Source organism: Neoarius graeffei, chromosome 1, assembly GCF_027579695.1.
Source record: "Neoarius graeffei isolate fNeoGra1 chromosome 1, fNeoGra1.pri, whole genome shotgun sequence".
NCBI classification, from domain to species: domain Eukaryota; kingdom Metazoa; phylum Chordata; class Actinopteri; order Siluriformes; family Ariidae; genus Neoarius; species Neoarius graeffei.
In genome coordinates this window covers 54,695,664-54,720,319 of record NC_083569.1, presented here as the reverse complement: position 1 = coordinate 54,720,319, position 24,656 = coordinate 54,695,664, and the positions used below count along the sequence as shown (strand labels likewise).

Sequence of the window (24,656 nt, the reverse complement as noted above, 5' to 3'; positions counted from 1 at the left end):
TTATTTGAGAATAAATATTTGGGCTCAAAGACTGACCTCTTGAACCTGCACCACTTTCTGATAAAGTTTAAAGAATAAAGGCCCCTATATTTTACATATCACACTTCCACACACAAAATTAAATTGGTCATGTTAGATTTATACATTTAAAAAAAAAAAAAAAAAAAAACACACAACACAAATGTATCAGAGTTGTATAAAGAGCCTTTATTTTAGATTTACATAGAAAAACCCACCCCACACAGGCCAGATTTAAAATCCTTTTCTTCAGCCCTAGCATAGAATTGACTCCATGTGTAAACCTATTTTGATCATTTAGCACAGAGCTCCAAATAAGACGTGCCTTCCTTTCCTGATCAGGATATGCACATTCTGCACACAATATAATGAACCTAAATGCTGTGACCTGAAGCCCTTTGGGATGGGGACAGGATACAGTGTACTTTTTTTAATCTCTCGCACGCACACACAGGAAGGTAATATTCTGTTCATATGCAAATTATTCTTCGGTCTCTGCCTGTGGCGTGCACCGTGTGAAAAGGCCTTGTCCAGCTTTAACCCATGAGATAACCACTGCAAATGAGACAAACACAAACGTGTTACACTTCATATGTTCCAACTGAGAAAAACAACATGCAGGATTTGAAACAAGCTGCGATATTTACAATAAGCATATTTGCCAAAGCATGAAGCAGCATGTCAGGGTAAACCAAGAATATAAACTATTTTTTTGTAATGTATTGTGAACACTTTCACTTTCTAAGAGGATTCAAGATGATTTGTACAAAACCAGTGTTTGTGAACCTGCCGACAGTGTGGAATTACAACAGAGAGGAGGATCGAGGCAGTCAGCCAGAATATACATAGTTATTCTATCCGCAGTCACTGGATATGAGTGATCGCGCGCTCTGATTGGCTACTCTACTACTAGGATATCAGCTCATACCGTGAGTAGAGAAAAACAAATTGGCCGCGTGTGTTGCTGAACCAACCGAGGAAGAAATAAAAACTCTATTCAAAAACAAAACCCACTCTCACCCCCCAAAAAAATAAATAAATAAAATTTGATAGTAAGAATATTTTTTTTTTAAACTTTTCAAGAATTATTATAGCATTTTTTTTTTTTTACAAATTGTTCCTGTCATTTTGCCGGTTTGTTTACATTCTTCATCTTTAAGCATTAAAATTTATTTTTTTTAAGACCAGTTTGAAAATTATATAACTGAAATGTCCAAGGAAGAATTAAAATGTCTAAAGCTATTCTATACCTCGGCACGACAGCACTTGCCATCAATAGGTTTTTGCTCCATCTCTCCAAATCCAGTGAATGTGGACAGAATAAAAGAGTTATTCCACTCAATCTCATCATACATGGCTTACAGCCAACTCGGTGCTATGCGCCTCGTCGGCTATCGGCTCGTGTACGACTTGATTTCGTGGAATAATTGTTAAAAATATTTCAACCATCACTTTGCAATTTTCAATTACAATGAAATTCACCATTAAATGGTCAGTCCTATTTAGTCCAGGTTTAGATGCAACAGTGGAATATTCAGGTCACTCAAGTGAAACATTTGAAGCAAATCCTATTTCCTGACTTGAATCAAATCAAAATAGTTTGTCGTACAGATAACTCATAAAACTTGTATAATTTTTTTGTTCACCGACACGTACTGTACGTATCACACATGTATGCACAAGTAACAAAGCTCCAGCTGTGTGATTTCAGCAGGCTCCTGTAGCAGAATAATTCTGCAGTCATACATAAAACTTAGAAGTTAAGAAATGTTTCCTCAAGGATTCCATACATCCTTTCAACCAAGACTGAGTTAATCAAAGGTGGAGAAAGTGATCAGGATATTACTAGTGCATCTCAAAAAAAAAAATTAGAATACTGTGAAAAAGTTCAATATTTTCCATCAGTTATTTAAGAAAGTGAAAGTTATATTATAGACTCATTACACAAACTAAAATGTTAAGCATTTTTCTATTTTAATTTTAATCAGTATGGCATACAGTACAAAAACAAACATCTCAAAATATTAGAATATTTCATTTCGAGTTTGAGTAAAACAGTATGAACACAGTGTATCTCTCGGTCTAGTTCAGTACACACAACCACAATCATGGGGAAGACTGCTGACTTGACTGTTGTCCAGAAGATGATCACTGATGCCCTGCACAAGGAGGGTAAGCCACAAAAGGTCATTGCTGAAAAGGGTGGCTGGAAAAGGTGCACAAGCAACAGGGATGGCCGCAGTCTTGAGAGGATTGTCAAGAAAAGTTGATTCAAGAACTTGGGAGAGCTTCACAAGGAGTGGACTGAGGCTGGTGTCAGTGTATCAAGACCCATCACGAACAGACATCTTCAAGAAAGGGGATACAAATTTCGCATTCCTAATATCAAGCTACTCTTGAGCCAGAGACAATGTCAGAAGTGTCTTATCTGGGCTAAGGAGAGAAAGAAATGGACTGTTGCTCAGTGGTCCAAAGTCCTCTTTTCAGAAGAAAGTACATTTTGCATTTAATTTGGAAATCATGGTCCTAGAGTCTGGAGGAAGAGTGGAGAGGCACAGAATCCAAGGTGTTTGAAGCCCAGTGTGAAGTTTCCACAGTCTGTGATGATTTGGGGTGCCATGTCATCTGCTGGTGTTGGTCCACTGTATTTTATCAAGTCCAAAGTCAACACGGCCATCTACCAGGAGATTTTAGAGCACTTCATGCTTCCATCTGCTGATGAGCTTTTTGGAGATGCTGATTTCCTTTTCCAACAGGACTTGGCACCTACCCACAGTGCCAAAACTACTACCAAATGGTTTGCTGACCATGATATTACTGTGTTTGATTGGCCAGCCAACTTGCCTGACCTGAACCCCATAGAGAATCTATGGGGTATTGTCAAGAGGAAGATGAGAAACACCCGACCCAAAAATACAGATACGCTGAAGGCCACTATCAAAGCAACCTGGGCATCAATAACACCTTAGCAGTGCCACAGACTGATCACCTCCATGCCACACCGCACTGATACAGTAATTCATGGTAAAGGAGCCCCAACCAAGTATTGAGTGTATAAATGAATATACTTTTCAGAAGTTGGAGATTTCTGTATTGTAAATTCTTTTTTTGATTGATCTTAGGGAATATTCTAATAATTTGAGATACTGGATTTCTGATTTTCATGAGCTATAAGTCATAATCATCAAAATTAAAACAAAAGGTTTTAAATATTTCACTTTACATGTAATGAATACAGAATATATGAAAGTTTACCTTTTTGAATTAAATTATGAAAAAAATAACTTTTTCATGGTATTCTAATTTTTTTAGATGCACTAGTATATTAGATACTGGGATAAAAGGTTGGACTTACGGCAGCTTCATCCTCATGAACACTCGGGCCATGAAGAAGCTCAGCAGTACACTCACAAAGCCAATGAAAAGTAGTAGGAAGCGGTTGAGTTTAGGAATATTTGGGGCATTGGAGCGGTCCAGAATGATGAAGCCGAGACCACCCATAGTGAAGAGGAAACTGGACGCCAGGCCTTCCATGATGTACTGCCCGTTCACCCTGAGACAGACAACATGAACGGATTCACCGGGATCCATTTAAAACTCTTCCATCCACACACTTGCTACAGAAACTGCATGCTTTCATTTAGGCTCATAAAACTCACCTGTAAGCCAAAAAAGCCACAGGTCTCTGGTGTCCGTGTTCATCAGTCATTGAACCCACGCTGGGAGGCTCAACAATAACATCATAGATTATACCTGGAAGTAAAACACGTTTGGGATTGTAAACCAATTAAACAAACATTGGTTTTATTCCTGCTACATGATTTTAGTCAGAGCTCCAGGGCTCCTACTCAATATTGAGCACCAGTGACTATCTCTGCACCTGTTCTCCCTGTATTCACATGGGTTTCTTTCAGGTTCTCCAGTTTCCTCCTACAAAAAAGAAAAAAAAAGTAGACTAGCTACAGTAATACGTGTGAATGTATGTGGTGCCTTCCATAGACTGGCATCCCATCCAGGGTGTTTCCTGATTCATGACTAGTGTTTTGGGAACAGGCTCTGGATCCAATGCAACCCTAACCAGGATAAAGAGCTTAAGCCCACCACACACCTTCCCGATTCGCTTACGATTTTGTCAGACCAATTAAATCGCTTGCGAATCGTAAATGTGTGCGGGAGCACCTTGTAGGCGATTTCATCGGTTCTCGGTTCAGATCAAACTGGTCTTGATATTTTCGGATGCAATCTCCTCGTATGCAACACAACCGGTAGTGTATGCATTGTTACTACGATCTCATTGGTTATGATAATTTTAAACAGCCAATTAGAGTGCCAGGATTGATCGCACGTGGACTGCAGAACAGGAAGCACAACTTGGGTCACTTTGGGAAGGGTTCACCTGTCTATGACATTAGTTCACCTGATTACAGCAAACAGGAAAAGAGGAACGAGGCTATGGCTGTAATCATGTCAGCTTTGAAAATGCCTGGTAAAGTATTATAGCATTGTCAGTGGTACAGCAATCGCTTGTCCGGAATCCCGGAACAAGTTGAATTTTAAGAACGACTGAACAAATTAGAATCAATTCTTATTATTGATTTGTCTAGTTGGGATTATCATCCCTTTTTGATTCTAATATTCAAAATGTAATACTTCTCTACGTGTGTGTGTGTGTGTGTGTGTGTGTGTGTATTTTGTACTATCACGTGATATCGTGAACACATGACCATCTATTCGGGCTGAACGTGTACAATGTCTCGCAAATGTGTGCGGGGAATTTTGAACTGATCAAATCGGGCCCGTATACTCGTAACCGATCGCCCGACACACGAAGCCCCAATGAAATCAGGAAGGTGTGTGCTGGGCTTTACTGATGAGGATCAATGAAGGATTCGTCTTCCTTTATAAAAGGTAGACTGCCTTTCAGATTTTTCAAGTTTAGGTCAGAAAAAGAATTTTCCCCGACATCCAATTATTTTTGTTTAGTGGACTGAAAGCAACTGAATTCAAATCGCAGACTTCCAATTTTATTAGGTCCCCCCATAGAACAATTAATGAATTTAGGGCCACGTGGCCCTAAATTCTCCGCCATTTTTTCCTGCTTCACCATGACGCAATACAAGATGCATCATGCATCACGTGGTGGGCTTTCCCCATTCACGCAAGGCAATGCGGGATACAAATTTGAAACAGGAGAGGGAAATGGAGGATGTGAGTGTGCAAACAAAACATGAAAGACCGACTACAGTAACAGAAAGTGAGAAAAGACATTAATGTTGCGAAGGAAAGGAAACACAGGAACCAACTAATAAATATCAGCGGTCAGGGAGCGCCTCGGTGTGATCAGCTGTTCATTTAACGACAATGATGTAACTGTCAGTGCACGGTCAAAGGTAAACCTGTGCATGTGCACACGGACTTCCTCTGTCTGCTTGACTGCACGCAGCGAGCGATTTCATGCTCATTATTTGTTAGGGAATCCCCTCAAATTAAATAACTTCCCAGCCACAGAATGGCCTGGGTTTTTTTTTTTTTGAGATATTACAGAACTAAACATCTCACAATGACCAAATTTCAGAAGGAACTAAATTTCACCGATTTTTTTGAAATTGAAAGGCCGTCTAGCTTTAATTTTTATGATGAATATTTTCATGAGCCACATGCTTTTTATGATCTGAGAGCCTTTGGATACTCTGAAAGGCTCTCAAACAAAATGTATACTATTGAACATTATAAATCACTAAGCTAGTTACATATAGCTAAATGTCAGTAATAGAGAGGTCTAGAAGTCAAGGGCTTATGTTATATGTATTACTACATCTGAGAGTCATCCAGTTGCCTTGTTTTCAGTTCATATGCTAATCCTAAAATACATGGAAGAATGGCCGTGCTTACAAAAATTAAGTTTTTTTTCTCAAGTTATCACAATAAACCAAAAGGGATGTTTCCTTTTACTTGGCCTACTTATGTTTATCCATGATAGAAATACACAAGTTGTTTTGGTTAGTTAAATTCTTGAGACTTATCTTCGCTCACACATTCTGCTCTCTGCTTATTAAAGGTTATGTTGGCCAGATTGGGCGGCTTTAAGTGCATTTTGGCTGGTTTTGAACATATTTTGGGCTGGAAAACGTCAGCAGTATCTGGCAACATTGCATGATGTGCGAGTCAGTGTTTATAGGCTTAAATTCTGTTACTGAAAGTGTGTTATGTTTACAGTGAAGGACTGTGCACTTTACATTATTTTTTACTTAATACAAGAAATTAATGGATGCCAACATTTTTGCCAAAATGGTATTTTATTTTCCATTGTTTAGGCAGCTTCAGCATCATACTGTGAGATTCTGTTCAAATTGTTTTTTTTCCATCTATGAAGCCTGAGCCATTTATTTTATTAGTTTATAATTATTGTTTAATTTAGTCTTCAGGAGAGACTGCCTGCACACAGTACTAGTATTAATAGTTTTTTTTTCTTACATGAAAGCTGAGGCATTTATATTATATTTTAAGGTAACTTCATGTTGTGCTGTGAGGTTCTCTGCACTTTAACTTTTGAACCAACAGGTGCATTTGGATGAGTAAAGCCTATTTTTCTGCATTTTTGTAGTCCTGCTAATCTTTTATATTGGTAAAGTTGTTTATAGGACCATTTCTCAGTGTCTTTGTTATTTTAATCAATAGTTTTTCAGTAATAACTTAATATTTAACAGATCACTCAATTTTAATCACAAAAAGAGAAAATCGCAACAATTTCTCGCAACTTTCACTTCCTCCCGCAATGCAATTGCAACAAAAACCTAAAAAACACCGCGACTTTCATCGCAATTTTTTTGGAAAAAACCCCGCAACATCAGACATTTTAGCCCGCAACAATCACAAAAAAGGCCTGCGAAATCCTGGGGGGACTGAATACTGGTATGTCCTTCACTACATGACTAATTACCGCATTACTCGCACGGGGCGCTAGTGTCGATGCTTGCTGATACAGACAGCATCTGAGAAGGTTGAATAATAAATTTAAAATATGTAATATTTGGGCAACCATGTTCTGAGTTCGGGCAACCAGATTTCTACAAATGGTTGCCCGAATGGGCAACCATGTCTCAAAGTTAACGTAGAGCCCTGGATAACTTCGCTTCGTCAATTACATCATCATCATCCAATCACATCGCTATAACACACTCTTGAATGTGAATATATACTCATGTTTGTCCTACAATAAACTGAGAAACATCTCTGAGCAGCTGTGTCAGTGACTCTTTTAATTCCTAGATCATACTTGGTCAATTCAACCTCCTTCAGTACAGACAGATCAAAACCTAACAGAGATCAAGAGTACCATGCCAGCATGCATAGACAAGACCATTTTTACAATGTGATACCGATGAATCCTGGAATATACCCGTGCCATCAGGGAAAGGGGGGAATTAAAAAGAAATTCATTGAAGCAATAATCTGGTCATTCAGCATAATCAGCTGAATTCATTTTCATCTCATTATCTCTAGCCGCTTTATCCTTCTACAGGGTCACAGGCAAGCTGGAGCCTATCCCAGCTGACTACGGGCGAAAGGCGGGGTACACCCTGGACAAGTCGCCAGGTCATCACAGGGCTGACACATAGACACAGACAACCATTCACACTCACATTCACACCTACGGTCAATTTAGAGTCACCAGTTAACCTAACCTGCATGTCTTTGGACTGTGGGGGAAACCGGAGCACCCGGAGGAAACCCACGCGGACACGGGGAGAACATGCAAACTCCGCACAGAAAGGCCCTCGCCGGCCCCGGGGCTCGAACCCGGACCTTCTTGCTGTGAGGCGACAGCGCTAACCACTACACCACCGTGCCGCCCTGAATTCATTTTATTGCCCCATAACATAACATTACTGAGCCTCAACCCGACCAAGTGAAGCAATCACAGATCATAACACTTGCTGTGTCCGAAATCACTCCACATAGTGGACTATATACGGAGTTCACCATTTTGTAGTGCTGTCCGAATGTATAGTGAGAATTATTACACTCTATACAGTGGGCTCATAGTATCCCACAATGCATCATGAAAAGTAGTGTACAACCGATGTCACTAACCAAGCAATATATCCCATCATGCATTGCAGTAGTGTTGAGAAGAAGAGAAAAAAAAAGCGTTGGGTGAATGGACAGAGGAAGAAACACAAACGGATATTCAAGTACAATTAAAAATAGTAAGACAATGGAAAAAAAAACTAGAATAAGACAAAATACAAGAATAAAAGTTACAGTGCAGAGTGAAGAATTAATCAAAAGCCTCAAATATGATTTAATATTTGGGCCTTTCTGTGCGGAGTTTGCATGTTCTCCCCGTGTCTGCGTGGGTTTCCTCCGGGTGCTCCGGTTTCCCCCACAGTCCAAAGACATGCAGTTAGGTTGACATGGGGCGGCCTTGGGCCGAGGTGCCCTTGAGCAAGGTACCGAACCCCTGACTGCTCCCCAGGCGCTCTGGCGTGGCTGCCCACTGCTCTGGGTGTGTGCACGCGCTCACTGCTTCAGATGGGTTAAATGCAGAGGATGAATTTCACTGTGCTTGAAGTGTGCATGTGACGAATAAAGGTTTCTTCTTCTTAATAAAAGGCAGCGGCAAAGAAGAAAGTATTCAGCCTTGATTTATAAGAACTGAAAGATGCAACAGACACAAAGTACTCTATTTATTAAATGTGGGAAATACGCTCAGTAGAATATGTATTTATTATTTTGCAGGGTTTCCCGCAACGCTTTATAGTTAGGGCGGCCACCTTGACAACAACTGACCCCCGCCTTGACTACGTCCCCCCGGAAAAAAAATTAAAATCTGCCGCATCCACGCATGCATAGACAAAAACACGGCCACATCACGATGAGGCCGAATAGCAGCATCTGCTGGTTAAATAGGTTACTGCGCCATCTATCACTTGTTGCTATGCCAACATTATTTTTTTTTAACGGGAAGAGGCTAATTATCTGGCATCTGGATATCATACAACCTGTCGTCGTGGGATGGACACGTGGAGGCAAGATAATTATTCATCTAAACCAAACATGGCGGCACAGTGGTGTAGTGGTTAGCACTGTCGCCTCACAGCAAGAAGGTCCGGGTTCGAGCCCCGGGGCCGGCGAGGGCATTTCTGTGTGGAGTTTACATGTTCTCCCCGTGTCCGCGTGGGTTTCCTCCGGGTGCTCCGGTTTCCCCCACAGTCCAAAGACATGCAGGTTAGGTTAACTGGTGACTCTAAATTGACCGTAGGTGTGAATGTGAGTGTGGATGGTTGTCTGTGTCTATGTGTCAGCCCTGCGATTATGGAATCAATTTTGTGCCAAAATGTTCATACAATACTTTTGAAATATCAAACAAAAACGACAAATCAAAATACAAAAAAAAGTCAATTTTTTTAAGACTGGCAAACAAATTATTCGTGTAATCATGCAAAATATCAGTTTATTACTTTTCAGAAACCTTTTATTTTTGTTCCGCGTCTTTCTCAGTTTTGTTTAACGTAATTTATTTTGGTTGCGATTCCAGCTTTCTCGTTTGCGCTCCCTGACTTTTTGATTGCAGTTTTGGCACAAACTTCATGTGTGGGTGGGCTGTCCAGGAATGCATTCCCATTGGGTAACTTGTGTTTGACTGACCGCTCCGCTCAGCCATTCCCCCGGAGGCTGTTGCGGCCATTTCCTACTCGGATTCTGGCGGACTGTTTGACGAGTGACCGATCCATTGACGGTAAACAAGGATCGAGTGGACTTCAGTGGCGACTATGATATTGTTGAATTAATTCAAAGTGTAAGTGCGGTACAAATGTGTTGTATGTGTTGCAGTAGTGCACATTATGCAGGTGTTTCGTGGCAAGTCAAATGTTAGACTTAGCTCCACTACCCAATATAATAGCTGTCTTGCTAACGTTAAACACACCTGCATAATGTGCACAAGGGTGGAGGGGTGAAATGACAATATCATAAATAATTCAAGAAAAATTTTATAGCAAATCATAACCATGTATAATTTGCATATTTTAACAGATGAAATGAAATATTTTATTTCAAAAATTTACACAAGGCAATACTATTAAAATAATATTAATATCCCTCACAGGCCCCCGTCAGTGCCAGGCCCTTAGAATCGTCCTAACTTCCCCCCCCTGGCGGCGCCCCTGACGTCGCGAGTGGTGAAAACCGGGACATATCCGTGTCCCGACAGACTTTTGTCGGGACTCGGGACACACAACCCCAAATCGGGACTGTCCTGGTAAAACCGGGACGTCTGGTCACCCTACATATACAGTACCAGTCAAAAGTTTGGAAACACCTTCAAATTCGATGTTTTTATTTTTAAATTTTTTTCCTACATTGTAAATGAATACTGAAGTCATCCAGACTATGCAGCAACACGTAAGGAATCATTTAGTAAACTTTAAAATGTTAATCAAACCAAAATGTTTTAGATTTTAGATTCATAGGCTACGTTTACATTACGTCGAATCAGCGGATCATCAGATTAACGTTCTTAAAACGATTCGCGTTTACACTAAAACCGTTAGCCGTGCACACAGCAACACCAATACGCGGATACGCTCGGCTCCGCAGGCATCCTGCGCTCCAAATCACTCCGCCCTGAACAGCGAGTGCCCTCTGGAGGGTGCGCACTCCGGCCCTGCGCAGCTCACAGAGCGCGCGAGTGAAGTGAACAAGCCACGATTCGGGACTGAGCCGCTGTGTGTGAGATCCCAGCGCATATCACTTATTACTTGCAAGTGGAAGGATGGCAAGCCTAAAGACAATCATAACTACACAATGGGCAGTATTTGCATCAGTATTTGCAGTATTTTCATACTTTTATACTCTTTAATGAAAGGTGATACAAGGCGGAAGTCTGCGCCGTTTTTCAGCAGTCGCGTCACATGACCAACGCCAGCGAATCAGGAAGGTGGATGTCACAGTGACGTTGTCCAATGAGACGCCAGCTAGAGCTCAGCACAGCGTATTCGCGTATTCTCAGTGTTTACACAGCACCGGAGCTGATACGATCTAGATTGAATACGTGGACGCTGGCGGATTCCCGTTTCCCCGCTTTTTCAGGGGGGTTAATGTAAACGGACAGTGCATCCGCGAAGAAAACGAGACAGATACGGTCTAGTGTAAACGTAGCCTTAAAGTAGGCACCTTTTGCTTTGATTACAGCTTTGCACACTCTTGACATTCTCTCAATCAGCTTCATGAGGTCATCACTCGAAATGGTTTTCCAACAGTCTCGAAGGAGTTCGCAGAGGTGCTGAGCACTCGTTGGCTGCTTTGCCTTGCCTCTGCGGTCCAACTCATCCCAAACTTTTTCAGACTGACTGACCTTCATTTCTTAAAGTAATCATGGACTGTCGTTTTTCTTTACTTAGTTGAGTAGTTCTTGGGATAATATGGATTAGAGCAGTACTCAAATAGGGCCATTCACTGTATACCAACTCTACCTCTTCACAACACAACTGATGGTCTCAAACACATTAAGACGTCAAGAAATTCAAGAAATTAACTCTTGACAAGGCACAGCTGTAAACTGAAAGCCATTCCGGGTGACTACCTCGTAAAGCTGACTGAGAAAATGCCAAGATGTGCAAAGCTGTCATCTAAGCAAAAGGTGCCTACTTTGAAGAATCTAAAATATAAAACATATTCTGGTTTGATTAACACTTTTTTTTTTTTTGTTTACCAAATAATTCCATATATATATTTCTTCATAATGTCGATGACTGACTTTAGTATTAATCTACAATTCAGAAAATTTTAAAATAATGAAAAACCACTGAATTAGAGGCGTTTCCAAACTTTTGACTGGTACTGTAGGTGTGAATGAGAGGTGCAACCGAATAAATAAATATGCGTCTTTTTTATCCGGCTACATGTAGGCTATCACTGCGCAAAGCCTCTAATGTTGAAATGGTAGTAATATTTGTTAAAATAATAGTAGGCTAATTTCCACATTAATTGGTAAAATGGCACAAGGGATGTGATGGGGGGATGGCCGTTTTATAAGGGGGATGATTTGAGATTTTTATTTCAGAAGGGGGATGCCTCCCCCCACATCCCCCCCCTCAACTCAAGTACTGCGTATAAGGCCATATTTCACCGGACACAGGTCCTTCGATTTCCATCACTAGAGCGCGTCAAATTACTTTCGGTTTTGCCAGCATGGACGCGCTTCTTTTAAATGAAGGCACAGATGTGTCAGACATTGACAAAATGGTAAAGAATAAGTGGAGATGGGCTTGGCGAAATGAAATGGGCGATAACGGCAAGCTCCTGCTGCTGTGCCAAGGAAAAAGAAACAAAAACGGGCATCGGGTGTTGCCAAACTAGATGCCTTTGGCTTCACTGCAAAGAAGCAGAAAAAGTGAACTTTCACTTTACTTTTCTTGTTTCCTGGCTTTATTTCAACAGATTTTCTTATTTTTCTTTCTGTTCCACTCTTTTGAAAGCATGGTTCAAGTTCGACTGCACTTGCACTTTTCTCTTAACAACTGCTGTGCATTACTAAAGTATTGTTGAAGTAAATTTTCACTTTGCGCTGAAAACTTGATGTTTCATCATTTATAGCCAGTAATGACAATGGTCAAGTCTTGCCTTAGCTTTAGTCATTGTTAAAATTATGTAAATGTAGTATAAGTAGGGGCTGAGGGGATAATGGACAACATGACGTTTAAAATTTGACGCATCGCTGACGTGGTAGGGGCCAACGACATGGAGCTTTTTTTTTCAGTCAGATGATTTTTTTTTTTTTGCTTTAATCCATGCATAATGCCTCAATGACACCTTAGATGAGCTGGTCATCAGAATTCTGATTCTGATCCAGGAGAGGATAAATATCTCTCATACATTTCCGATTCCTTTCCTCTTCCGTGTTTGAGATCTCTGATCATGGGAGAAGAGCAGAGCTCCTCTACTGAAGCTCACAGTGCTTCAAAAGTAAGTGCTGCTTTAAAAAGAGGTACATTTACCGTTAAAAAGTCAAGTCCTGAAATCGGACATTTGGAAATCATTCTCACTCGTGTACGACGTGGAGGGAAATCAGCTGCCCTTTGCTTGCTGTGATAAGTGCCAAAAGGTTCTGATATACTAGGATATTCTAGTTAGAAATGCTTTACAAATGTAAACTGGGTTAGCCTAATGTTTTGTATGGCTGAACAATAAATATACCAAATTTCCACTTGGAATTGCGTGCTCGCCTGTCTTTTTTTATTGTTTTTTATTATTATTATTATTATTATTATTATAGACACTGACGAAGGCAACAGCCGAAACGTTTGTCTCCTTCTGCTGCTAAAAACAACTGAAAAGAAATGTAACTAAAAGAATAAGTTCAAGAGTGCGATCCATCTCTCCTTTCACACTAATTATTCATAGGAGACGCACCACGGGAGAGCGCATACTTAAATGATTAGCCTACTTAAATAATAATAATAATAATAATTATTATTATTATTATTATTATTATTATTATGTCTACATGTTGCCATTTCAACATTCCGAATTCAGAAACAAGGTAAATAACAACAAACGTGAATGTGAGCTGTAGATATTTATGCTCAAATCCACTCAAAGTAGGGGGCGGGGAACCATCACGCTGTGTCAAGACAAGAACTTTCCTGAGAAATAACGCGAACGTCTGCATCATGCGGGATTTGCGGGCGGGAGCGGGACAAAATATGGCAGGCGCAGGCGGGAGCGGGACTGAAAATCATAATTCTTTGCGGGAGCGGGACTGCACAATGCGGGTGCGGGCGGGACTGAAAAATCCGACCCGCGCAGACCTCTAACCCCAATCACAAACAAGACTCAACAGTGCCCCTTCAGAGTTTACAGACAACTATGTGAAGTTGTATCACACTAGAATACTTGCACATGTGTGATTGTATGTTATCTTGTTATTGTTTATCACACTTTGTTACTGCACTTTAACTGTTTTGTTTATTTATAAAGAGTTCAGTAAATAAAAGAAGGATGTTGCCCTTAAAGAAGTTGTTGGCCCTGTGATCCAGATTTCTTGCCAACGTCGCCCAAACAGGACACCGTCTGCCCAACTGTCGCCGCTGCCACTGCCCCCCGGGCAACGCCCCCTCCCCCCTGGTCACCACCTTGACTAACTGATTTTCTGCAGGAAACCCTGATTTTGAAAACCCACCAGCCAACTGATCTGGCATGTTTTAATTGTGCAACAGTAATGATGTAAATAACAGCACGGCGAAGTAGTGTCCAAAAGTTTTGGGGTCACCCCCCATTTTACCAATGAGCTCACTATATAGTCCTCTATATAGAATTCCCTAGATAGTGAGTAGTGAATGAATGAGTGATTTCGGACACAGCAACCATCTCCAGAGGCTTTTTCAGTCACCACTATGCATGATGGGTGCATTGCTTCATTTGCTTCCCTTCTTACCCTGACATGCCAGTCACTCAGGAAGAGAGTAAATCTGGACTCAGACCACATAACCTTTTTCTATTTTAGGGCCTGTAGGGCCTCTGACTGGAAGTCTCTGCAGAGGGTGGTGAAGACAGCAGAGAAAATCAGCGGGACTTCACTTCCTCCAATACAGGATATTGCAGAAAAACGCTGCCTGACCAGGGCTCACAACATCAGCAGAAACACCTCCCACCCCCACTATGGACTGTTCTCGCTGCTGGTTTCCGGAAAGAGGCTATGCAGCCTCTGAAGTAGAACAGTCAGGTTCTACAACAGCTTTTTCTCACATGCCATAAGACTGTTGAACCGAAATAATTCCCCCCCACCACCACCTAGGCAATATACTTTATAGTCAGCCCTTTAGTCAACACTTTATATTGCATATAGGACTTTATAAATAAAAAGTGCAAGATTTATTTATTTATTTTCTCTCAGGTAATATACTTGCTGCTGTTTCATTCTCTACTACACTGAGCCAAAGCAATGAAGTCTCGTTCTGATGTGTATTGTTTGATGCAAGTCCATTGCTCCAGAGTCCAATCTTTTTGCTCCCTTGCAAATTGAAGCCTTTTCTCCTAATTAGCATCACTAACAAGTGGTTTTCTTTATGGCCACACAGCTGTTTAGTACCAATCCTGTGAGCTCTCATCACATTCAGGGCTCAACATTAAGGACTGCCCGATTGCCCGGGGCAAGTGAAACACGCATTCGGGCAAGTGGGATATCTCCCAGACATGCCTGACCAGGCAAGTTGGAATGAGCATATATTACAAACTAGCACCACAAAAATTAGGCTTTTTGATCTTTTATTTCAGTTCCTAAAAAAAAAAAAAAGTGTCCCTCACTATGTATCCGCCATTATGTCTTGGCTGTTTTTTTAATCTCGGTTTCATTTACTGCTTTGCAAGTTATTTTATATACCCCCACTGTTGTAGTATGATACGTATACTGTTTATAGACCCCTTGTGCATGATGTCATGCATCACATGATAATTACAGCTGGGGTCAGACAGACACCATCTTTCATGCAAACAGCTTAATCTGTCTTCAATATGGTTAATTTTTGCACTGTTTTTGCTTGTTCAAACAAAGCCAAAAAAAAAAAAAAAGTGTCAATTTCACTCAGGACACGTACTTTCACGTGATTTTATTTTCTGAATAAACAGTTTTTGTTGTTCGTGATTGTTTCTTCTGTTCCTAAAACATGTTTAACAGCAAGGGAGTAACTTTGATTTTGACATTGGTGGGGACACAAAAGTGATCCAAGGCAGAACTTTAATATTCGTCTGTAGATGGCAGTAAAGGACCATGGATTTGTTGTATCTAGCCTAGCTTAGTAGTAGTAGAAAGAGGTCTCTGTAAAACGGTGAACGCAGCAGACTCAGCGGCTGTCACGCTGTTGATTCTGAAATGCAAGTCGCACATCTGCATGGCCATGCAGTAGCCTACATCTGACTACTTACCGGTACATTCTGTAAAACCATTAGGTCTATAAATTTAACATTCATTCATTGAGGATATTATCTAACACCAAGTTACATTGCTCCAGCATTCCTTTTCTCTGCAGCTATGCAGTAGCCTAGCTCTGATGCGTCCTGTCACGTTGCTAAACCTGCTTAAGGAGCCGCAGCAATACTTTTATGAAGGGTTTCCATACATCAAAAGGATTTTGTTGAGTTTTTAAAACTCGACGGAAACCCTGCACTTACATTCTTGACTTTGAAGAAGAATGAACGAATGTCTCGTTTCTTGGGAGGGGGGGCCATCGTCCATGATACTCAAGTCAGTATGCGAGTCGTAGGGCAAGCATGCATGGACATCGAAGTCCAGCTCAATTTGTAGGCTGACGGAGAGTGGGGGGTGTGTGGGGTAGGTCAGGTGTGTACGTGTGAGTTGATGGGCGGGTAGTCACGGCTGCTGTGGGAAGTGTGCTGCTTTTACAGCAGATGGAGTGACAGCTGGGATAGCCAACCATGTAAGTTAGCGAGAAACAGGTAGCTAATCAGAGAATGTACTACAGTACGTTAGAGGAGGGATTATTAGCAGTGTCATACATTTAACCCTTTGCGTGCCATATAATCATTGCTCAGGTTAGGACATCGGTTTTATTGATCGTGATTACACAGTAGCGGCTAAATATTGGTAGGGACACGTCCCTAGCGTCCCTACCCAAAATTACGCCCTAGTTTAACAGTGACCTGCACCGGCGCGGGAACCGGGGGTGCGGCAGCACCCCCTGGTGGTGGACCCTCAAAACTGACATGAACATAAAACAAAACTTATGTGAAAATATATTTATTTATTTGTTTTCATTTGGCTCTGCTGATTTTATATGTCATGTTTTAGATGTAGGATGATGAGGGCTACATTTTAGTTATTTAAAAAAGGATTTAATTAAAACTTATAACTTAATATGTAGCCTAGTGGACCATCAGAATTTTTTTTGTCGTGACGTTGACGTTCAGCTTTTCAGCGTGCGAAATTACAACAGGAAGCGAGTACGAGTCGACCGTCTGTAGAGAAATACAATGTTAGCACATTTCCAGTTTGGTATCTGCGTTGGGTGTGTTAAACCGTGCGGATTTAAGTGGAATAATTGCGAGAAGTCATATGATCAAGACAGCATTTTAAAGTAAGGCCATTTGGTTATTAATTTTGCCTGCTGTGTCGTGTTCACTTGAGCCTATTTGGTATGCCTTGAACAAGTGCAGGTGTTGCTAGCATCGTGCTTTGAAGTTGACTCAGATGTAACTACAGTCTTAAAAAATGTTCGTTTAAAACGGTGTGTCCATGCTCATCATGTTTTACTTTTACTTTTCTTAATGGAGAGTGTGAAATACCGCTGCATCACTTTTATGAGTGATTTTTGCAATAGAACACCAAGTTATGCCGCTTTTCCACTACAAACGCGGCTGAGTCGGGCTGAGTCGTGCCGTGCTGAGTCGAGCTGAGTGGGGCTGTTGGAGTTGCATTTCGACTACAACCGCGCTGAACCGTGCTGGCTGGAAGTGGGTGGACACATTGGGTGGAGTTAGCGAAAGTGGGTGGACGTCAGGTGATGTCGTTAAGCAGCGCAAACAGTGACATCAGTGAGCTTTTAAGCAGTAGTCTCACAACCCGGAGAGTAAACAATAAACATGGAGGACATGGAGTCGTTAGTGTTGCTGGTCTTGGTGCTGTGGCTTGTTGTCACCGACAATGCCAACAGATACTGGCAAGAGCGTATAGATGAGGCGAGGCGCATAAGGCTTCAGAAATTCTCGTAATTCGTAATTCTTCTCCTTCCGGGTTTGCGGTGTTTACAGATCCCAGCGCGCTCGCGGGGCGTGTGAGCATGTGAGGACACGCCTCCTCACCAATCAGTGCGCAGGGGAGTGTCTCCTCACGCCCCCAGCCTCACTCGGCACGGCTTGGCTCGCTTCAGCCCTACTCCAAAACGGTGCGAGTTTTAGGGGCTAAGCAGGGCTGAAACGAGCTGAGTCGTGCTGGTTTTTGGTAGTCGAAACGCGAGCCGTGTCGGGCTGAAGTGAGCTGAAGCGAGCTGAAGTGAGCTGAAAAAGGGTAGTGGAAAAGGGCCATTAGTGTCACTAACCCATAGTAGTAGGATGAGTGGGTTCATGGATTTTGGTCTGTTGATTGAGAGAACCATGGTGTTTGTGTTGTTCCAGCGAGAGTGTTGTTCTGTTTCATGTGTGTGTGTGTGTGTGTGTACGTGCGTGCGACTAACTACTGTATTTGAAATGCACACTCGCTTGACTGGATCTGGGTATGTAAGGCTGTAATCGGGTGGAATCCGCGTCTCCTTCAGTTTATCTAGAGCAGATGTAAAACCTGCGACTGTTAAACCACAGCTGTGTGCTTCTGCTTCTAAAATAACCTGTCCTTCATAATCGTGTTAACTGAGAATTGTCATTGACAGACAGGCTTCAGATTCTTCCGTCATCACTCAAAAAAAAAAAAAAAAAAAAAAAAGTCGTTTTTACAGATTAGGCCTATAAGTAGTAGGCAGTTTAACAAAATTTAAATATTGCAATTGCAAGCTTAAAAGGATTTCGGACGCCTGATTGGTTAAAATGCAGGAAATTGCATCTAAGAAATACAAAATTTTCTGGGGGAGGACCCCCAGACCCCCCTTCAAAAAAATGTCCCAGGTCACGTCACAGCACCCCCTGCCGACAATGTCTTCCCGCGCCGCTGGTGACCTGGCCCACCAGATGACGGAACTTTAAAGAATGACGTGAATTACAAAAAACCGGTGACGACATATGCCCACGTGATCCCACAATTTACATATTTAGAAAATGGCTGCCCCCAGCTGCAGATATTTTCCAAGTGTTTTTGTTGTTTTATGCGTAAGTTGAGAACTAATTGGTGTTTCGCTTGGTGCATGATTATCAACATCTCTACACTTCTTTTAAGTGTTACATTTATCTGAACCCTTACATCCACGAAAACCAGTAACGCGCCGATATTTTAGGTCAGGTAGTGTAAATAAAATACATAGATATCTGAATAAATACATAAGTAAACAAAAAACATACATACAAATTAGAAAGTGATTAATAATTAATGAATAATTTTAGAAAATGATTCATAATCCTGCAAAAAAAAAAAAAGGGCACAAAAAGATTATTGTAAACGGTCGCTCTCGGCTTCAGTACTTTAGCTAAGCTAACTACACTTTAGCTAGTTGCTTTAAAAACAGAAATAATAAACATTGGTGCAAAATGTCAGCCATTACCAAAATGATTACATATTCTATTCTATTCTATTCTGAGAGCATTTCCACAGCAGGCTAACACTAGTTGAGTTGAGTCCTCACCCCCAGTGATGAGAAAATAGGACACAATCACCACAGCGTACACAGTCATAGCAGAGGGCATATGCAGCCAGGACGGCTTCTTCAGCTTGATATTTGGACATTCTAACACAGCAAAGGGCAAACCGATTAAAGTTTCCATAATCCGTGTCTTTTCTCCTTGTCCTGACCGGTTAGTGCAGCACTGTAAGAGCGACGTGTACAGGAAGTAGCACACAGCTAACCGCCACAATAAAAGACTCCGTCCAGTAACTAACACGACTACTTTATGTACACAGGATGGCGAGATTACCTTCACAAATTTACATTTAAATTATTCATGGCCTGACAATATTTTGTCAACGCTTTCTGAGCTATACGCAAAAATGCACAGGACAGTCAAATAATGTCAAAATAAAAGCACGTCACCTGTGGACTGTGTGTGTAGCTCTGCTGTGGAAATCCTCCTAGGTTTGTTTTACTCTTACAGGAGTACATGTGTTACATATTACAGTGGTGCTTGAAAATGTTTGTGAAACCTTTAGGATTTTCGACATTTCTGCATAAATGACCTAGAAAGAAGAAAAAACCTTTATTCGTCACATGCACACTTCAAGCACAGTGAAATTCATCCTCTGCATTTAACCCATCTGAAGCACTGAATACACGCACACACACCCAGAACAGTGGGCAACCACACAAAGTGCCCGGGGAGCAGTCAGGGGTTCGGTACCTTGCTCAAGGGCACCTCAGCCCAAGGCCACCCCACGTCAACCTAACTGCATGTCTTTGGATTGTCGGGGAAACCGGAGCACCCGGAGGAAACCCACGCAGACCGGGGAGAACATGCAAACTCCACACAGAAAGGCCCTCGCTGGCTGCTGGGTTCGAACCCGGACCTTCTTGCTGTGAGGCGACCGTGCTAACCACTACACCACCATATCATTATCAAATCATTAGATTTTCACACCAGGCCGAAAAGCAGATAAAGAGAACCCGGTTGAACAAATGAGACAAAAATATTATATTTGGTCATTTATCCATCCATGCAGCCATTATCTGTAGCCGCTTATCCAGTCCTACAGGTCGCAGGCAAGTTAGAGCCTATCCCAGCTGACTATGGGCGAGAGGCGGGGTACACCCTGGACAAGTCGCTAGGTCATCACAGGGCTGACACATGAAGAAAAACAACCATTCACACACACAATTTAGAGCCACCAATTAACCTAACCTCACCTGCATGCCTTTGGACGAAACCTACACAGACATAGGGAGAACATGCAAACTCCACACAGAAAGGCCCTCGTCGGCCACTGGGCTCAAACCCAGGACCTTTTTGCTGTGAGGCAACAGTGCTAACCACTACACCACCGTGCCGCCCCCTTGGTCATGTATTTATTGAGGAAAATGATCCAATATTACATATCTATGAGTGGCAAAAGTATGTGAACCTTTGCTTTCAGTATCTGGTGTGACCCCCTTGTGCAGCAATAACTGCAACTAAACGTTTCCGGTAACTGTTGATGAGTCCTGCACACCGGCTTGGAGGAATTTTAGCCCATTCCTCCATACAGAACAGCTTCAACTCTGGGACGTTGGTGGGTTTCCTCACATGAACTGCTCACTTCAGGTCCTTCCACAACATTTCCATTGGATTAAGGTCAGGACTTTGACTTGGCCATTCCAAAACATTAACTTTCTTCTTTAACTATTCTTTGGTAGAACAACTTGTGTACTTAGGGTCGTTGTCTTGCTGCATGACCCACCTTCTCTTGAGATTCAGTTCATGGACAGATGTCCTGACATTTTCCTTCAGAATTCATTGTTCCATCAATGATGGCAAGCCTTCCTGGCCCAGATGCAGCAAAACAGGCCCAAACCATGATACTACCACCACCATGTTTCACAGATGGGATAAGGTTCTTATCCTGGAATGCAGTGTTTTCCTTTCTCCAAGCATAATGCTTCTCATTTAAACCAAAAAGTTCTATTTTGGTCTCATCCGTCCACAAAACATTTTTCCAATAGCCTTCTGGCTTTTCCACGTGATCTTTAGCAAACTGCAGACGAGCAGCAATGTTCTTTTTGGAGAGCAGTGGCTTTCTCCTTGCAACCCTGCCATGCACACCATTGTTGTTCAGTGTTCTCCTGATGGTAGACTCATGAACATTAGCCAATGTGAGACAGGCCTTCAGTTGCTTAGACGTTACCCTGGGGTCCTTTGTGACCTCGCCGACTATTACATGCCTTGCTCTTGGAGTGATCTTTGTTGGTCGACCACTCCTGGGGAGGGTAACAATGGTCTTGAATTTCCTCCATTTGTACATAATCTGTCTGATTGTGGATCCAAACTCTTTAGAGATGGTTTTGTAACCTTTTCCAGCCTGATGAGCATCAACAACGCTTTTTCTGAGGCCCTCAGAAATCTCCTTTGTTTATGCCATGATATGCTTCCACAAACGTGTTGTGAAGATCAGACTTTGATAGATCCCTGTTCTTTAAATAAAACAGGGTGCCCACTCACACCTGATTGTCATCCCATTGATTGAAAACACCTGACTCTAATTTCACCTTCAAATTAACTGCTAATCCTAGAGGTTCACATACTTTTGCCACTCACAGATATGTAATTTTGGATCATTTTCCTCAATAACTAAATGACCAAGTATAATATTTTTGTCTCATTTGTTTAACTGGGTTCTCTTTATCTACTTTTAGGACTTGTGTGAAAATCTGATGTTGTTTTAGGTCATATTTATGCAGAAATATAGAAAATTCTAAAGGGTTCGCAAACTTTCAAGCACCACTGTACATATAAACTACACTCTATATGTCTTCAAAAATGTGAATGTTCCACGTACATGAGGTTAGATGCCAATCCTGGGTGTCTGGAAACTCGTGAACATTTAAGTGTACTCCTGCAACTGCTTTTGGGACATGCTGAATTTGATTGTTAAACAGTTTCATGAAATTTAAAGAAAAAAAATCCTTGAGATGCCTTTAGATTGCATTGAACTATATATTATTTGGAGGCAAGTGTTTACTGGGAAATACACTACTCGTATTTTTCATATGAGCTACATCCGGGACATAGACATCCAAAACTGTGACATAAATCTCTATATGTCACTTGTGAAGAAATCGATGAATAGTTTTGATAAATTTGGGTACTTTTTGTTTGTGAATGTGTCAATATAATAAGAATCACACGTTGACTTGAAGATATGAAATTTATCTTCTCCTGTTGAAAAATATTATTATTATACACTCTTTTCACATCCGTATTCTCGAAGGCCATCGCTAGCTTACTCGCGACTTAGTGCTGTTAGCGTGGCAGTCCGGTTACCTTCCAGCTAGTGTAGCAGTAGCTTACCTGTGATTCTGTGCTGTTAGCACAGCAGTCTGGTTACCTTTCAGCCGGTGTAGTGTTAGCGAAGGCCAATGCTAGCGCAGTCAAGACGAATATTATTATTATTTTTCCCTGTGTAATTTACTTTGTTACTTTTAAAATCAACATCAACACACAACAGAGTGACCTGGCAGCCAAACTTCTCTCAAAATCTTCCATTTTTAACAAAGCAAACCTGGCAGCCATGTTTGTTTACAAATTGTCACTGTCGCTCACTAACGCATTAGTTTTACGTCTCCGACGTATGGTGTCATGTTGTCTTGACAACATGCAATATTGCATGCTCATTCTCCATTGGGGAGAGTGGTGTAATACATGGAGGATTAGCGATATGATAATATTGCATGCTATCAATAAACCCACTAAAAGGGAATAGAATCCATGTTTTTATTCTATGGAAAAAGTGGCCTGTATATATAATAATTAAATAATATTGGCTGGCATTGAGTGGTCTATCAGATAGGATAAGTGATATGTTAACAATATTGCATGCTATCAAGCCAAATGAATAAAACCCACTAGAAGGGAATAGAATGCATGTTTTATTCCATGGAAAAAGTAGCCAATATGTATAATTTCCGATATTTCACTCTGATGACGTTACTCCCAGTGTTTTCCCGCTGACTTGATGCGTGTCGTCAAAATGGCGAACCTGTTCAAAATTAAAATTCTTTTGATTAACTTGCGTATTTTTTGTGGATGTGTCTATATAATAAAAAGAATATTACACGGTGGCGAGAAGATATGAAGCCAGCCAACATTCTTGTATTGAAAATATTTTCAGTCATGAATATGTTCACCACTCAAAGATAAACTTCATATCTCCTATATAACTAATTGCTTAACTAATTTCTATATATTATTGTTGTGTGATGTCTACTGAACTGGCATATGACATCTACAGTGAAACATCGTTATGGATGATGACAAAACAAAAGGGGGGGGGGGGATGTAATCAACTTTATGGATTACTTCCACCTGTAAGATCCACTATATATCCTTTTGCTTTTTTTCCCCACAATAAAATCTTGACTGTTTAAATTGTGTTAATTGAACTCTTGAATGTAAAATGGAATTTCTGTGTTTTAGCCTACAAATTATGCTCGGGTTTCCCCCCCAAATAAAGGTGCGATCAGAAACAACCCATTTCATTATTTATGGTAACATTGTCTTCCACGGCTATTACCTAATCAGAAAAAAGGAATTAATTATTTGAAGCCATGGAAGTTGCCAGGTAATTAGCCCAAGCTAGGGCTGCATCATATGGAATTCAGAAAATTAGGACTGTAACAGTCAGAATGTGACAATAAATCAGCAAGAGTTTTCTCTAGTCATTACAACATTAATAATTCATTGATTATATTTTTCTGGCAGCACAGTGGTGCAGCGCTCTTGCTTCACAGCAAGAAGGTCTTGGGTTCAAGCCCAGCAGCCAACATGGACCTTTCTATGTAGGGTTTGCATGTTCTCTTTATATCTGCATGGGTCTCCTCTGGGTGCTCCATTTCCCTCCACAATTCAAACAAGTTAATTGGCTAGTCCAAATTGCCCATAGGTGTGAATGGTTGTTTGGGAAGTTGCAACAGGCCTTGCAAGCTGGCAGTAGATAGCATGCTCCTGATAAATGCAGACCACCTCATAAGAGGCTGGCAACTGACAGGCCAGCTGGCCACAGGGCGTCAGGATAAAATAAAAACATTTTTCTTAAAACATGAAATATTCTCAGTTAAATGTGCATGGTGGGGCAAGTTGAAAAAGGATTAATAATATAACCATTAGTTGTTTAGGACAGGTCACGAGGGAATACATACAGCTGCTATAACATGTTTTGTGGACATTGCACAACATTAAATGTGTAGCAGACAAGTGTTCGCTCTGTAGGTAAATTTAACTCCTCAGTTTTGCGATATGAATAAAGACCTACCCCCGATTTCCCGAGGCAGATGTAAACCAGGTAGATTTAAAAA

General features: G+C 41.2%; 1 protein-coding gene across 1 annotated transcript; it reads right to left on the bottom strand.

Moving 5' to 3' along the window:
- Positions 1 to 186: 186 nt before the first annotated feature.
- On the bottom strand, positions 187 to 19,527 carry ostc (oligosaccharyltransferase complex subunit). Its single transcript, XM_060934850.1, has 4 exons — positions 19,305 to 19,527; positions 3,678 to 3,771; positions 3,374 to 3,571; positions 187 to 573 (listed from the first exon to the last, which is right to left on the bottom strand). The coding sequence occupies exons 1-4, from the start codon at positions 19,441 to 19,443 to the stop codon at positions 555 to 557; spliced, it is 450 nt and encodes a 149-aa protein (XP_060790833.1). The 5' UTR covers positions 19,444 to 19,527; the 3' UTR covers positions 187 to 554.
- Positions 19,528 to 24,656: the final 5,129 nt, after the last annotated feature.

Excerpts from the sequence above, each read along its gene's own strand:
- ostc (XM_060934850.1), bottom strand. The coding sequence starts at position 19,443 with ATGGAAACTTTAATCGGTTTGCCCTTTGCTGTGTTAGAATGTCCAAAT. Across the intron at positions 3,772-19,304 it reads CTATTTTCTCATCACTGGGG|GTATAATCTATGATGTTATT; the intron begins GTGAGGACTCAA and ends TTTTACTTCCAG. Across the intron at positions 3,572-3,677 it reads GTGGCTTTTTTGGCTTACAG|GGTGAACGGGCAGTACATCA; the intron begins GTGAGTTTTATG and ends TGTCTGTCTCAG.